Raw genomic sequence first — 15,668 nt, forward strand, 5'->3', positions numbered from 1 at the left:
GCACGCGGACGAAAAAACCTGTTAAGCATGGGCTGCCGCCTGCGCCCGTGGCGGCAGGGGCTGCCGCCAGCACCTGTGGCGGCAGGTGCCACGTGTCGGCTGCCGCACCTGCCGCCACGGTGCAGCTGGTCTTTTTTGTCAATTTTTTTAGAGGGGGTCTTTTCTAGCAATTCGATTCGTCAGGTGGTCTTTTTAGACAAAAAACCCATAAGCTCGGCGGGCAACAAGAGACGCATGCCTGATGGCCAGGACCTTGTGGTTAGTTTTAAAAGTACTAGCTCTGAAAGTGTAGAATCCAAGGGAGTCAATGTAGTGCCACCTGCTTGTAAAAAAGTATGTGGGGAGAGGGTGGAGACCCAGGTAGGCATAGATGGGAATATGGTGCATGTAACAAAAGAGGTAGATGGTGGAGAGGAGGTGGCTCAGGGTAGAAGGAGAGAGTCTGTGGGGGAGGGAAAAGATGATGAGGGCTCTGTTAAGGATGCTACCGACCCGGGGGCTGTTGGTCAACTAACGGGCGCGTGTGATGAAAATGATCAGTTGGAACTATAGAGGGCTGGGTCGGCCTCGTACAGTTCAATAATTAGTTTGTATCAATAAAGCTTACCGACCCAACATCATTTTTATTTCCGAGACTAGGCAAAATAAAGATTATGTTGAAAGTTTGCGGTACCGTTTGGGTATGAAAAATGTATTTTCTGTTTCGGGTAAAGGCAAAGGTGGTGGCTTAGCGATTTTCTGGGATGAGAGCTTCTCTGTGGAGTTAAACAAATTTGGGGACCATTTTATTGATCTGTACATATGTAACAGTGATGGATCAAGATGGAGATGCACTTGTGTTTATGGAGAACCAAAGGCGACCCAAAGGTATGTCATGTGGGAGCTTTTGAGACGAGTTAAACTTCTGGGTTCTGGTCCCTGGTTTATGGTTGGCGATTTTAATGAAGCTATGTGGTAGTATGAGCATTGTTCTCGTACTAAAAGATCGCCTAAGCTCATGGCAAATTTCCGGGAGCTTCTTTCGGATTGCAATTTATTTGATTTGGGTTTTCATGGAGTGCCTTGGACGTATGATAATAAGCAGGATGGCCTCCAAAATGTGAAAGTGCGTCTTGATCGGGCGGTGGCATGCCCTCAATGGACTGCTATGTTCCCACAGTGCAAGGTACAACATGTTATTTCCTACAGGTCAGACCATTATCCTTTGTTTATTCAGTTGATGGGTAGTCGGCCTAATGTCGTTATTAACAAGCATTTGAGATATGAAGCTTTTTGGGAGAGGGAAAGTATGGCTTTGGATGAACATGTTAGGGCGTTTTGGAGCAATAGTTCGCAAGTTAGGGATTTAAAGGATGTGGCGACTAATCTCAATAAATTAATGAAAGACCTGCACTCTTGGAGTCAGGAGCATATTGGTTATCTGCCAAAAAAGATGGAGGCTGCTCGTAAAAGATTAAATCTTCTGTTTAAAAGAAGTGATAGGGCAGCCGTGCTGGAGAGAAGGAAAATTCTCCTGGAGATGGACGGACTTCTATTAAAGGAAGAAGTCATGTGGAAGCAAAGGTCTTGCATTGAGAAAATGTTTTTGAGGGACCGTAACACGAAGTTCTTTCAGAGAAAGGCTTCTTGGAGGGCGAAGAAAAATAATATTTCCGCTATTAAAAGGAGTGATGGGTCTATTACTGAGAATGTGGATGAAATCATTGGTATTACAAATTCCTTCTTTCAGCATCTTTATTCTTGTGATACTAATGTTGATCCTTCTCGTATTATTCCCTTGGTGAAACCCCTCGTCAATGATGATATGAATGAGGAATTGTGTAAACCGTTCTCTGAGGAAGAGATTAGTGATGCCCTTTTTCAGATAGGTCATCTAAAAGCACCAGGTCCGGATGGTTTTCCTGCAAGATTCTTCCAGAGGAATTGGGGTTTAATTAAACAGGACATTGTTAAGGCGGTTCAGCAATTCTTTATATCAGGAATTATGCCCGAAGGTGTAAATGATACTACCGTTGTTCTTATTCCCAAAGTGAAAAATCCTCAGTCCATCAAGGAATTCAGACCGATCAGCCTGTGCAATGTCATTTATAAAATTATTTCGAAGTGCCTAGTGAATAGACTGAGACCCTATTCTGGATGGTATGATCTCTCCCACTCAAAGTGCCTTTATACCCGAAAGGTTAATTTCAGATAACGCACTTATTGCTTTTGAATGTATTCATTCGTTGAGTACTTTAAAAGATCAGCGTGGAGAGTTCTGTGCTTATAAGTTGGACCTGGCAAAAGCGTATGATCGCGTAGATTGGCATTTTTTAAAGAGTATGCTAGGGGCTTTTGGTTTTGCGCCAACTTGGATTAACTGGATCATGACATGTGTTACTTCAGTGAAATTTTCAGTCCGATTTAATGGTCAATTGTTGGAACCTTTTTATCCTTCTTGTGGGCTCAGGCAAGGGGATTCATTATCGCCGTACTTGTTCCTGTTTGTGGCTGAAGCCCTATCTTTGTTATTAAAGGATGCATGTGACAAAGGTGGTCTAAAGGATTTCCACTTGAACAGACATGCACCAGGTATTTCTCATCTATTATTTGCAGATGATAGTCTTCTGTTTTTCAAGGGGTCCATAGATCAAGCCTTGGTCATTAAAAATACTAGATAATACCCCGCGCGTTGCGGCGGGAATTTGTAGCAATGAATTTTTTTGAACAAAATACCAAATATATTATATGCATGTGACAACAAATAATGTACTAATGCAGAAATGTCATGTATGAATTCTCATCACATCAAATGATGTTTCGACCATTTAGAAAAAAAAATTAAGCCACCTAAAAAGGTAAATAATAACAGCTTATAACCACCTAAAAATGATAATTAATAACAACTTAAACTTTTGGGTATACCTGTGGTTAGGCTGAAAGGTTTCAATTTCGTAAAATCATCTAAACCAATAAGATGTTCACAAAAGTCATTACAATCTTGGCCGTATTTACATATCACACATATTACAGATTTTTTGAATTACATAACAACAAAATGAGTATCTTACATTTGTCGATCTTCTGTACATGCATGAGAAGAATTTGGCGGTAACTAAATGTTCTTTCTGAAGTACGATCCGAAAGCTCCAAACTTGAATGTTTCGGATAGACATGACCTAGAGCCCTCAAATGAGAAATAAAAAAAAATCAGTGTACCAAGTTTTTTCTCCACCTCGAATTCAGTTTGAATACTCCTGAAAATATTAGATGGATACCATATGAAACAAAAAATAATAATAAAATGCTACCGGTTTCTGTTTTTTTTTTGGAGAAAAGGGATCACACTTGAAACCAAAACTTTGCTAACTTAGCGACTTGTGTCTTCTTAATTTTTTTAATTGTTACTCCTTATGCCTGCTATGATATGACACTTCAAACTAAAAACTGCAGTTCGCGCTTTGCTGACAAATAAATAAATAATAATGCTTCGAGATAAAATAATCAAATGGGTTGGGCTGTGTGAAGTAAGTAACCATCAGAAGCTAATAGAGACCGATCCATAGAGAAGGATAAGGATAAGACGTACATACAGTAGTAGTGGGAAGGATAAGGAGTCGCTCATTGTTCTGCTGTGGCGCAGGTGGCCGGATCAGCATGCACCGGCGGCTGTGCAGCCGATGTGGAGGTAGCCCATGTTGGCCGCGGCTAGTTGCTGGATAGCAGCACGGTCCAGATTCTTGAGGTCATCCTCTCGTCGCAGATCTGCAGCCCTGCGCCCCTGCCCGACGCCGCACCAGTGGCTGGTCTGATTCCGGTGGAACCGACCAGAACCAATCTCCCCAACGGCGTCGGAGCTCCCTTGGCCAGAATAGAGTCAGAGACGAAAGGTAAGGACCATGTCTCCACGGCAGTCATCTCGACTAAACACACGGGGATATGGGAGATTGTAGGAAAAAATGACTTGAAGATCAGAGAAATGAATCTGGTGCAGAGAGAGGGAGGGAAAGGTCACTGCACAGGGAGCACCCATCTGTCCCCAACCAAACCTCGCAATCTTCGCTACTCCGTCGCTTCGCTCAAGCATAGCCGCTCATACCATGGAAGAGAGATATTTGTAGAGCGGGGGAGAAGAAGGATCGTGAAGGGGAAGAGATTGGGTGGGGGATAGGAATGGCCATGAGGACGCGGATGGCCCGGCGGAGGAGTAGTGGGGAGTCAAGGATAAGAGGCGATGCGTCATCGGTTATAGAACAACAGGAACACGTCGACGGGCGGAACTGTCGCTGGAGATCCTTCGCTACTCTAACTATTTATATTGGAGGGGTTGTGAGGAGTCAGGATAAGAGGCGATGCATCATCGGTTACAGACCAACATGAAGATGAGCCAATACTAAATTAAATCACACCATTTACTTCAAAAAATCATACCATTAACTGAAACAGAGAAAAAATGAATTGCTGACATGGGTGGGTTGCTGATGTGGAAGGCTGCTGATGTGGATATGCTGCATGTTAAGATAAATAGATTAGTGGGATGAACTTCTTAAGTATATAGGATTCTGTCGGGCTATAAGCGGGGAACTGGTCAACTTCTGAGCCCCGATAAGTGTTCGATCAAGTTTGGCAAAAAGTGCAGTATGGAGGATCAGGTGGTCACTATGGTTATCCTTAATATCACTTCAGAAGGGTTTGAAGATAAGTACCTTGGCTTACCGGTACCTGAGGGTAGAATGAAGGTTGGTAAGTTCCAATCAACAAAAGACAAGGCATTAAAAATAGTTTCAGACTGGATTGAAAAATATGTCTCCAGTGGTATAAAGGAAAATCAAATAAAGGCAGTTTTGCAAGCGCTCCCAGTGTACGCCATGGGTATTTTTAAATTTTCAGCTTCATTATGTGATGAATGATCTCAGATTAAAAGAAACTTCTGGTGGGGGGACGAAGATGACAGAAGGAAAACTCATTGGCTAGCTTGGGATAAACTCACAAAACCTAAAAGAGAGGGAGGCATGGGTTTCCGAGATCTTAGATTGTTTAATCAAGCTATCTTGGCTAAACAGGCTTGGAGGTTGCTAGTGAATCCAGATTCTTTATGTGCTAAGGTTTTGAAGGCGAACTATTATCCTAATGGTCACATATTGGATACTGCTTTCCCGCAGGCTACCTCCGTGAATTGGCAAGGCATTGTGCACGGATTGGATTTGCTAAAAAAAGGGGTCATATGGAGAGTGGTCGATGGAAAAAATGTTAATATTTGGAGAGATAATTGGCTACCTAGAAATTCTGGCCTCAGAGTTTTAGTCAAAAAGGACCGCACTAGACTGAAATGGGTCTCTGAATTATTCATAAGCGGAACAAGAAGATGGGATGAAAATTTAATCAGGCATCTATTCTATAACCATGATGCTGAGGAGATCCTAAGGTTACGTATTTAGACTATAGGTGAGGGAGGTCTAATCGCTTGGCACTATGAGAAAAATGGCATGTTCTCGGTTAAAAGTGTGTATAAACTGACTTCACACCTTCAGGATGGCAAGGAAAGAAGTGTGTGGGATGTTATTTGGAAAGCCAAAGTCCCGCAAAAATTAAGAATTTTTGCCTGGCGAGCTGCGTCTAACAGTTTGGCGACCCAGGTAAACAGAGTTATTCATCACTAAACGGTGTCAGGTATGTGTACTATATGCGGGATGGAGGATGAAAGTACTTTCCATGCCCTTGTGTCTTGCCCAAAGGTGCGTGCGTTTCGTTTTGCTATGAGAGAAGAGTGGAATATTCCTGCCGAGGAGCTTTTCAGATTTACGGGGCCGGACTGGATGTTTATTCTGCTTGATCAATTGGGGTCGCCAGAACATGATCAAGTTTTATTCATGCTTTGGAGAGCTTGGCATCTCAGAAATGATATGATCTTCGGGAAGGGGAAAGAATCCTGACGTGCTTCTGTCACTTTTGTGGGAAATTACTGGAAATCTTTCACAAATGTCAAAAACTGTGCGCAAGTTGACTTAAGCATCAAAGGTAAGGGGGTGATTGATAATGGGAGGTACATCATACCAATCGCGAAGGCTCATCGTAATTGGGAACCACCGGACCAAGGGTATATTAAGATAAACGTTGATGCTAGTTTTGTGGAGAGCATGAGATCTGCCAGCATTGGGATAATTGCCAGGAATCACCTTGGCGAAGTCCTGGTTTCCTCATGGGATTTTATCGGGTCGTGCACTTGTGTGGATAAAGCAGAATTTCGTGCGGCGCTTGCTGGGTTATATATTGGTATTACATTTCATAGTCCTGTTATTTTGGAGACTGACAGCGCGGCTGTTGCTTTTTCTCTGGCAAAAGATTCTTTTGACAGGTCTCTTTTTGTGGACCTGAAAAAGGAGGCGATGAGTGTCTCAAACCTCATTAAGGATTTCAAGATAGTGAAGATTGACATGCAGGTAAATAGGGTGGCGCATGAGATTGCTAAATTTTGTTTTGATAGTAGGTCAGACGGTGTTTTATGTAATAGTGTTCCGCCCTGCGTGGCTAGATTTGTAATGAATGATTGTAAGAATTTTGTTATTTCTGATTAATATATGGGGGGTTTTAAAAAAAAACCTGTCGATGCCTTCCTACTCATGTGTCTGGCGTAGGTGTGCTGCCCCTTGCTTGGGCTGGGCCTATATCTGGTGCGGACCTTTATTTTCTTCGGCCGTTGGCTGCATTTTCTCCTTTTCTTTTTCAAGTCTGTGCCGTGACTCACTCTAATTCTTCTAGTTTTTGTACATTTCCATTCAGCACCATTTATTTCTTTTTCTTTTTCAGTGTCTGTTATTTCCTTTTTGTTTCATTATTTATTTTAAATTATGAACTATCTTAAATACATTTTTGTTTTATTTCCATTTTCTATTTTCTCATTATATATTCCTTTTTATTATTTATTTATTCACTTTTAATTAATGAACTTTTTTCACTCACATATTTTCGCTTTACAATGTCGTGCAAATCTTGATCGCATGTTGCTTTTTCGTGTGCGCCCCATGTCGTGGTTAATAAAACAAACAACTAAACTACGCTGGACTGAAAATTTAAAGAAACAGAGCTAGGACAAACAAACAATGAACATCCCTAAAAAACGAACAATGCTAGATTAAAAAAAATGATACAATGATGGGCAGAAAATTTAAAGAACAAACGGGGAGAAAGTTGTGGCCACAAATAGGATGACATCATCTTAGATGTAACATAATATCTCACATCTAGACGAGATATGGTGAGACCCATACATGTAATATGATACATACAAATACCCTTCCCATCCACGTACCACTTGTAGCAAAGCTGCCTAGGCTGCTATAAAAGCAAGGCATCGATGCCAAACAAGCACATCTCGATCAATAGTTTGCCCTGTGTTTGTGTCCCCACTAATGCATGTCGACGAGGCTACATCTACAGCACATTCTAACCAGTCGATGCACCCGCGGGCGGCCATGATGATTGTCACTGGACCGAATTGAATTGTCGGCAGGGCATCCTAGGCTTGTAGGCTCCCATCTGACGCACGCAGTGCTTGTAGTTGCAGAGCGGAGCATGGACCGCGAAGCATGCATACAAGGCCAGAGCTCCAAGAATCTCCGGCTGCCGGTGCTCCGAGCCGCGGGTGCACACAATCTTGGAACTGTCGGCGCAACCCAACTCGCGCTCGTTTACAGGGCCGCTTGGGCCTTCAGAAGAACGCCTAGCCGGCGGCTAACCGCCGTCCGCTGAGCGACAACACAGCGGCATGTACGGGACGGAGCATGGACCAAAACAGCCGCCTTCCACCGGCCAGCCTTCCCCACGGCAGAAGCCAACAAATCGGCAGGTTAGCCGGTGGCCCGCGAAAGCTTCGATCAGCACGAGCGGGCGGCAGACGAAACGAAACGATTGCGATCCGCCCGTGCTCCTCTACACCTAGCCAATTCCACACACAGCGAGCGCGCGCGCGCGGCACTCACCAAACGGAGCCACTGGCGTCTGTCTCTAAACGGCTAGCGTAGGTATAGCTACAGCTACAGGGGCGACGGCCTTTCCAGGGGGTCATTATGCTTTGCTTCAGAGGGCGTGTATACCATACATGGCCGCAGCGCATGCTGAAAGGAACTGGACGGGGAAGGAAGGCTGAAGCGGACGAAAGCGCTCGTGTCAAAAGCTCAATGAATCAAACCAGAAAGTCCCGTCAGCCTTTGCTTGCTAGATGAGGTAGTACATGTGGGGAATATATATAAAAATAAAAATAAATATAATCATGGACGGTACCGCGATCGACGATGGCTGCACAAGTACGTCTTGATACACAGTAGTAGTAGTGTACTACTGGACTGTACTCTACCGAAATCATTAGACGAAGCCAATTCTTGTCAGCAGTGATGAGTTATGGCACCGGGAGTTTCAGTCAGACGAATTCACGCGCATGCTGAAACCGAGCTGCTCCTGCGGTTGTTCCGGGACGGTTTTGGTCATGCTGCCAGCCTGACAACTTCATGCCCGTCCCCACGGTCGGTGGTTGCAATGGAAGCTCCCCAAGCAGCCGCGAATCTCGGTAAGATCCAATGATCCTCGGCCACGACCTGTGTTTTTCTTCTAGGCTTCTACTACTAGCTCGTCCCCCACTTTCCTCGGTTCGCTGTTGTGCTGGAGACGGCACTATTGGCCAGCGTCCCATTACTGTTGGCGATATGTTCAGATTTGACACTGACGAAATGCGATCCCCATCGTATCTTTCTCTTCTCTTCCACACCCGCAAATCCCACATAGTACACCTCCAGATTTGATCGGCGGCCATGTTTTCGGTTCACTATCTACCAAACCCAGAGTTAAGTTCCCCTCCGATTCCTTCCGCCGCGCGTGCAAAATCTCTCCACGTCGCCGCCGATTCCCGACAGGCCCTGCCAGTTAAACTCCCTGGCTGACAGCCACGCGCCAACAGTGCACCGCCACCGGGTGAGGTGGAAGAAAAAACGAGGTCGGGCAGGAACAAAATTTCTTTTCTTTTTTCCGATTGATTTGATTGACAAGAACAAATTCAGATATCGCGTCGTCTCACCCCCAACCTGGCTCGTGTAGTCACCCCGTGGGGCCCGCGAGCGGTCTGGTCCGAAGTCTGAACCCGCTCGTGTGCGAACACGCCAACAGCTCAGCTCTTCATTTACTTTCTACTACCAGCTTCTTCTTCTTCTACTACTACTTCCAGGCGAGGCCGCGACGACTGACGCGTCATCGGCTCCCCATTCATTGCGCTCCCGTGGGAGACCACCTGGTTCAACCCGCCGAAATGGCTCACCTGAATTCACAGCCGCTGGTAGTATTCCTCCTGCGATCGTCGTAGCTCAGCCTGTCTCCGCGCTGACTGACTCGCGGGGCCCACGCGAGGCCGGGGCCCGGGGGTCAGCGGGACGGGATGTGCGAGAAAGCGAGCCTTGCCTGCATCGCACGCCGTCGCCGCTATCGGCCAGCCAGCCTCACTCCCCCCTCCCTACAATACAAAGAGCACGAAACTGAAGCAGCGACGCGAAAAAAGGTTTCGAAAAATCAGAATCCATGGGAATTTAGATTAGAATTACTTACAGGGGTTTCGAACTCTCCGCGGCTGCTGCGCCCATGGGAACGACGAGGCCGGGTGCGCGCGCGGTGCTCGCTCTGGTGCTCTGCGAGCTACTGCTGCTGCTGTCGCCGTCGGCGGCGGCGGCCGACGGCGGTGGTCTGCCGCGGCGGTCGCTGCACCAGCCCTTCTTCCCGATCGGCTGGTCCCCGCCGCCGCCGGCGTCTGCGGATGCGGCCGCCCCTCCGCCGCCGGCTGCCGCTGCGGCCGCGACCTCGGGCCCCGCGCGGTCCGCGCCCAGCGTCACCAACATCGTCGCGATCGCGCTCACAGCGGGCCTCGTCGCGCTCGCGGTGGTTTCCTACTCCTGCGTCCTCCTGTGGCGCCGCGTCGCCGAGGGCGCGGAGGACGACCGTGCCGCCGCGAAGCCGGCGGGGGCCCTTGCCGCGAGAATTCCGAGTGATGCCGGGAGCAGCGCCCGGCACCAGACGTCGCCGCCGCCCAGCTCCACCGCGTCGGACGCGATTTACCTGGACCCTCTCACCGCGGTGATGGAGGTGCGCCACCACCGGTCCAGCCCTGACCTGCGCCCTCTCCAGCTGCAGAAACAGCCCAGCCCTGACCTCCGCCCGCTGCCGCCGCTGAAACGGATGGGCGCGCAGCCGACGCCGCCGCCCGCGGCCACGCCGCCTATGACCGGCACGGAGTACTCCTCCTCCGACGAGGACCAGGCGACGTTTTACACCGCGCGAAAGACCAACATGTCTTCGTTCAGCCGGAGCACGAGCCAGCGCAGCACCATGGAGTACGCAGTGCCGCCGCCCGTGGCGCCTCCACCTGCTCCCGCGCCCGTGCCGATGCCGCCGACGCCCGCTCCAGCGCCCGCGGCGCCGCCACCGCAAGCGAATCGCCTGCGACCTCCTCGTCCGCCACCGTTGCCGAGGCAGAGACTGCTGCGGCCGATGCCCGCCGAGTCGCCTCCTCCTGCCGCCCTGGCCAATTTAGCTCTGACCAGCCCCCCTGAAGCCTCTGTCCAGAACAGGGAAGCCGAGAGCTCTGGCGTCCAGCCGGGCGGAAGCACCCGGCCGCCCAGTCTGAAACCGCTGCACTGGGACAAGCTCCGGGCCGTCTCCGGCCGCACCACAGTCTGGGACCAGGTCAAGAATTCCGACTCATTCCGGTACGCCCCTCTGCCATTCCTGTTTCCACAGTATCTCGGCGACCTCATTGTTTTCTCACCGAGCTGTTGTTGGCAACCGTGTGGTGATATTTACAGCGTGGATGAGGCGGCAATGGAGAACCTGTTCCCCCAAAACAGCGCCACCGCCGCCGCGGGGAATTCCGGTCAGGCGGCAGCGAGAGGAGGGCAGCACAGCCGGCTGCTCGACCCAAAGAGGCTGCAGAACGTGGCTATCATGCTCAAGGCGCTCAATGTGACCGCAGACGAGGTGATCGGAGCACTCGTGCACGGTGAGTTTGCACACTCTTATTACCACTTCCTGCTTGTTCAGGTCCCCTACCACAACTGTCCTTGTGGCGCTTGCAATTCTGTCTTCTGTTCTCTTCTTGTGCAATTCCGGAGGCCACATGTAATGCCAGTGCATGAGTACAATCTAGTTATTGCTGAACCAAGTACATTCAGCAACTTGGCAAATGATTGAAGACCACTGGTTGGTCCACAATGCCAAGTCCCATACCAGTGCTACATAAGAGGGTTGCAAAGGATTGATTGGGAAAATTTCACCCTGACAGGTTTACTTGAATTGGTAAAACTTTCACATTCAGAATAGATAACCCGTGCTATGATTAAGCTGGTCCCGTGTTTTGTTCCTTCCAGATGGCCCTGTCATGGTGATCACGAAACTACTAGATACATGAACTGCAAGCCATTATTGTGCCCATCGGTGGTTATAAGAAGGTCCGCGTCACACCTTTCACATGTTTCATCAAACCGTTTTCTAGTCGTATGTTTCACACAGGAATTTTGCGCCCGAATTGGCGAAACACGTCACCATGTTCACCAAATACGCATATACTATACCTTGAAACCCGTATAATTATCAGGCAGAGCAATCCAGCGATTGTCGTGTTGCTCACCTAACTAATATACATTCCTAACATACCGGGAATCTTTCCCACTTCCCTACATGACACCTTTTCTTTTATTTTGATGTGAGCTGATAGTGAAGGCTCGTATACTTGTCCTGCCTTTTGACCTCAATTGTCGCATTCAAGATTTTTCTCTTGGGTGGGAGGTTGCTTTCACGATCAAATCCTCTGGATGCAGTGCGTTCCAACAAGGATCATTCTTGCATTTATAAGCTTATGTTGGTGGATAGTTGAGTTTCCAGAGCTGAGGGCCTGGACCGCGGGACGCATCTGACCAATGAAACGCATATTTTTTCTTTCTTCTGTGGTTAAGTCTTGATTAGTTGGTGTGGATATCTTTGTGAACAATCGGTGATATATCATCATTAGTCATGTCAATTTAGGCAATAGTAAGATTGTGGGGCAGATTAGGACATGTATTGGAGAGGAGATCTGCATCTTTTGACAAGACACAAGTGCTTTACCTTTACCTTGAGATATATGATGTGTATATTTTCGATTTGGTATCACATACAGTTACCGGTATTAATTGTTTCATGTGAATGAGGTGTCAGCTGCGTTGAATTTCTACATTTTTTTAACATACAAAGTTAGAAGTCATTCCCTGCTAATTTTGACTTGCCCCTTCATTGAAGATTTTTTTCCTCAGATTATTCATCACTTCTTGTCAACTTTTCTCTTTTATTTTCTCTCGAGAAACACTATTCTCTTGTATTGTGTCGCAGAAGCATCACTTTCGTCATTGTCCTTTAGGGATATTATTGAATGCTAAATCTATTGGAATATTATTGCATACTTAATCTGTTGCCGGTGGACAATCTCGTTTGATCCTCTCAAACTTTTGTTTCGTAGATTGCAATTAGTTTGATAATAAAAAAGGGCAGCCCGGTGCATGTAGCTCCCGCTTGCGCAGGGTCCGACCATTTTGGGTCTTTAGTACGCAGCCTTTCCCTGCATTTCTGCAAGAGGCTGTTTCCAGGACTCGAACCCGTGACCTCATGGTCAAAAGGCGACAGCTACATAAGTATGAGGTTATTTCTTTGGACAATAGTACATATGAGTTGTTGGGATATGATCACTGCTCAATTTGTCGTTTGGTAGAAGTAGCATACATTTTCCAGGATTTTAGTGGGAGGTCCTTTGGCCATGCACACCTTCAGACATATTCAGCCCCATAGCTGGTTCTGAAAGTGACTGGTGTATTATGAGTTATATCGCTAGTTTGCATATCGTTGTTATGAGGTGTCTTCCATGTGTGCTATTACATCAACTAGAATGATTAGCAAGGCGCTGTTAAGAGACAGGAACTTATTTTGTTAGAGAGATTCTGTAGAAAACGATAATGCTGTGGATGACATAGTAGTGGGCCTATTACTCTGTTTTTGCTTCAATTACGATGCCACTTGGAAGCATTCATTAGCTTATTTTTGTTTTTGGCAATGACATTATCTATGAATGTTTGATCCAACAAACTTTTTTCTACAACCTTTTTTTATTGTGCTCAACCAACAGATCGCATCTGTACATTTATCATAAATTCAACTTTCAAGAATACTGTTCACTCTTTACAGCATCGAATATATATAACTCATGTGCTACATGACACAATAGAAAGTTCAGTACTACTTGTGTAATATAGTATAATGCTTTGATATTTTAATGTTGTATTAAAGGTGTGACTTTTCATTAGAAAGAAAAGAGATGGACAGCAATGTTCAGACTTCAAACTGCATTCATGATCCTCCTTTTGGCAATGCATTTTTTTTCTTTCCTGTTTCAGTTGTTGACATAAATACTAAAATGGTAAATCCTCCTTCTGGCATGTTGTTTAAATCAGGAAGTCAAGTCCACCTGAAATTGATTTTTTTTTAATGTTTGGAGTTTGTTTTATCGACCCTTCGGCTATCTGAATTATGACAGTTTTGACTCCATGAATAAACAGGAAATCTGGAAGATAAGCCTGAGTTGTATGAAACACTAGCTAAGATGGCACCAACAAAAGAAGAAGAGTTAAAGCTGAAAGATTACAGCGGTGACTTATCAAAAATTGATCCAGCAGAGCGCTTTCTAAAAGACGTCCTTAATGTTCCCTTTGCCTTCAAGAGAGTGGATGCAATGCTTTACAGAGCAAACTTTGATGCTGAAGTGAATTATTTAAAGAAATCTTTTGGAACTATGGAGGTAACTAGCTATGATGAATTGATGATTACATCTTATAGTCTGCATTTTACAGTACTTCCTCTTATATTTTCTTTTTTGTTAGATTTTTTTGACGCGTTCTTTTTTGTTAGATAAATCAATCATAAATGCTTCATGCTTCACAGAATAAGCATCTGACAATATTCAAGTTTATGGTGCATTGGTTGTTAGCAGTCTTTTTTGAAGTTCATCCTTTATTAACTTCTTAGGATATGTACCAGTTTGTGTCTAAATAATTTATGACGTACTAATATTCAGGCCAATGTCAAATATACATTTTCAGGCAGCTTGTTCAGACCTAAGAAGCAGCAACCTATTCTTGAAGTTGCTGGACGCTGTTCTCAAGACCGGGAACCGCATGAACGACGGCACCAACCGAGGCGAGGCGAGGGCCTTCAAACTCGACACGCTTCTAAAGCTCGCCGACATCAAGTCAACCGACGGTAAGACGACGCTGCTCCACTTCGTGGTTCAAGAGATCATCCGGTCAGAAGGCTTCGACTCCGACCAACCAGAAACCAACAATCCTGGCACTGGCAGTGCCAGCAAAGAACGGTTCAAGAAGGACGGCCTGAAAGTGCTGGCAGGGCTCAGCAGCGAGCTCTCAAACGTGAGGAAGGCGGCCACGCTGGAGATGGACACGCTGAGCGGCAACCTGCTGAGGCTGGCGACCGACCTCGAGAAAGTGAGGCTGGTCTTGCAGCTCAGGGAGACGTGTGCCCGTCAGGAAAGCTCCGGCGCGGGGTTCTTCGAGTCGATGGATGGTTTTCTTGGAAGGGCGCAGGCGGAGATCGGGAGCATGAAGGTGGCGGAGAGGGGCGCGTTGCAGCGTGTGAAGGAGACCACGCAGTACTTCCATGGTGATGGCAACATGGAGGAGCCTTCTCAGCCTCTGAGGGTGTTCATGGTGGTGACAGAGTTCCTGTTGATACTGGACCGCGTGTGCCGGGACGTCGGCAGGACGCCGGAGCGGGTGATGATGGGGTCCGGCAAGTCGTTCCGCGTCAGCGCCGGCACCTCGGTGCCGCCTCGCCGGTATGATTCGCGGACGCTTAGCTCGTCGGACGAGGACAGCTCGTCGTCGTAGAGCAGCAGCTTAGAGGAATGTCCCTTTTTTTTGGTGGGGTGCACAGGATAGTGCTAGTGGTGATTTTGAGGGCGGTGATTCTTGCACCCTCAGGGCTTAGAAGGGGCCGTTACTTTACTGTGTAATAGTACTAGATGTCTACAAAGGTTAAAAATATAGCTGTACAAAGACAAAAGTTTTTCTTGATTCTTACATATATGGGGGGAATGGGAAATTGTTCAGCTCACCATGTTATTTTACCTGTCTCGTTGCTTCCCTTTGTGTAGTTCTCAGTATTAGTCTGCACAGATTGAAGAATGAAATGCGCCATTAGTCCATTAACTCAAACAAAATGAACTAGCCATGGTTGCACTTGCATGAGTGTCCTTCTGAATCTGCTGATCAGGATGAAGTTTCCGAAAATGTAGAAATAAAGTTCAGCTTTGAAACAATTTACTAAGCCGTCTTTGCAGATCGACCCGACTAGTCATAAATCGTGGAGGTGGAGCTACCCGCAGCCACTGCATGATCAGATCAGGTCGCTGAGGTTGAGGTTGGGGGGTTGCTGGGCAAGGGACCGATAGGTAGGTACGATGGGAATTCTGGTGTACGAAAAGGCAGAGGAATACCACCACTACCAAAGCTATGACAACGAGGAGAACAAAGGAAGTAAAGTGCTTGCCGGTGATGGGCACGAAAAAGAGGCCATGGGACGGGAGATGGCGACGCCAAAGTGATGATTCCCGTTGTGTA

General features: G+C 46.8%; 1 protein-coding gene and 1 long non-coding RNA gene across 3 annotated transcripts; one reads left to right on the forward strand and one right to left on the reverse strand.

Moving 5' to 3' along the window:
* Positions 1-2,910: 2,910 nt before the first annotated feature.
* Positions 2,911-4,243, reverse strand: LOC119354034. 2 transcript variants are annotated; one of them, XR_005170610.1, is made up of 2 exons: positions 3,573-4,243; positions 2,911-3,236 (listed from the first exon to the last, which is right to left on the reverse strand). It is a non-coding gene; the product is annotated as an uncharacterized LOC119354034 (long non-coding RNA). The 2 variants fall into 2 exon arrangements; XR_005170611.1 differs by having other exon boundaries at positions 3,569-4,243.
* A 5,202-nt stretch (positions 4,244-9,445) lies between these two features.
* Positions 9,446-15,175, forward strand: LOC119354035 (formin-like protein 13). The gene is made up of 4 exons (XM_037620741.1): positions 9,446-10,721; positions 10,818-11,011; positions 13,593-13,831; positions 14,133-15,175. The coding sequence occupies exons 1-4, from the start codon at positions 9,601-9,603 to the stop codon at positions 14,934-14,936; spliced, it is 2,358 nt and encodes a 785-aa protein (XP_037476638.1). The 5' UTR covers positions 9,446-9,600; the 3' UTR covers positions 14,937-15,175.
* Positions 15,176-15,668: the final 493 nt, after the last annotated feature.

This window comes from Triticum dicoccoides, chromosome 2A, assembly GCF_002162155.2.
Source record: "Triticum dicoccoides isolate Atlit2015 ecotype Zavitan chromosome 2A, WEW_v2.0, whole genome shotgun sequence".
NCBI lineage: Eukaryota > Viridiplantae > Streptophyta > Magnoliopsida > Poales > Poaceae > Triticum > Triticum dicoccoides.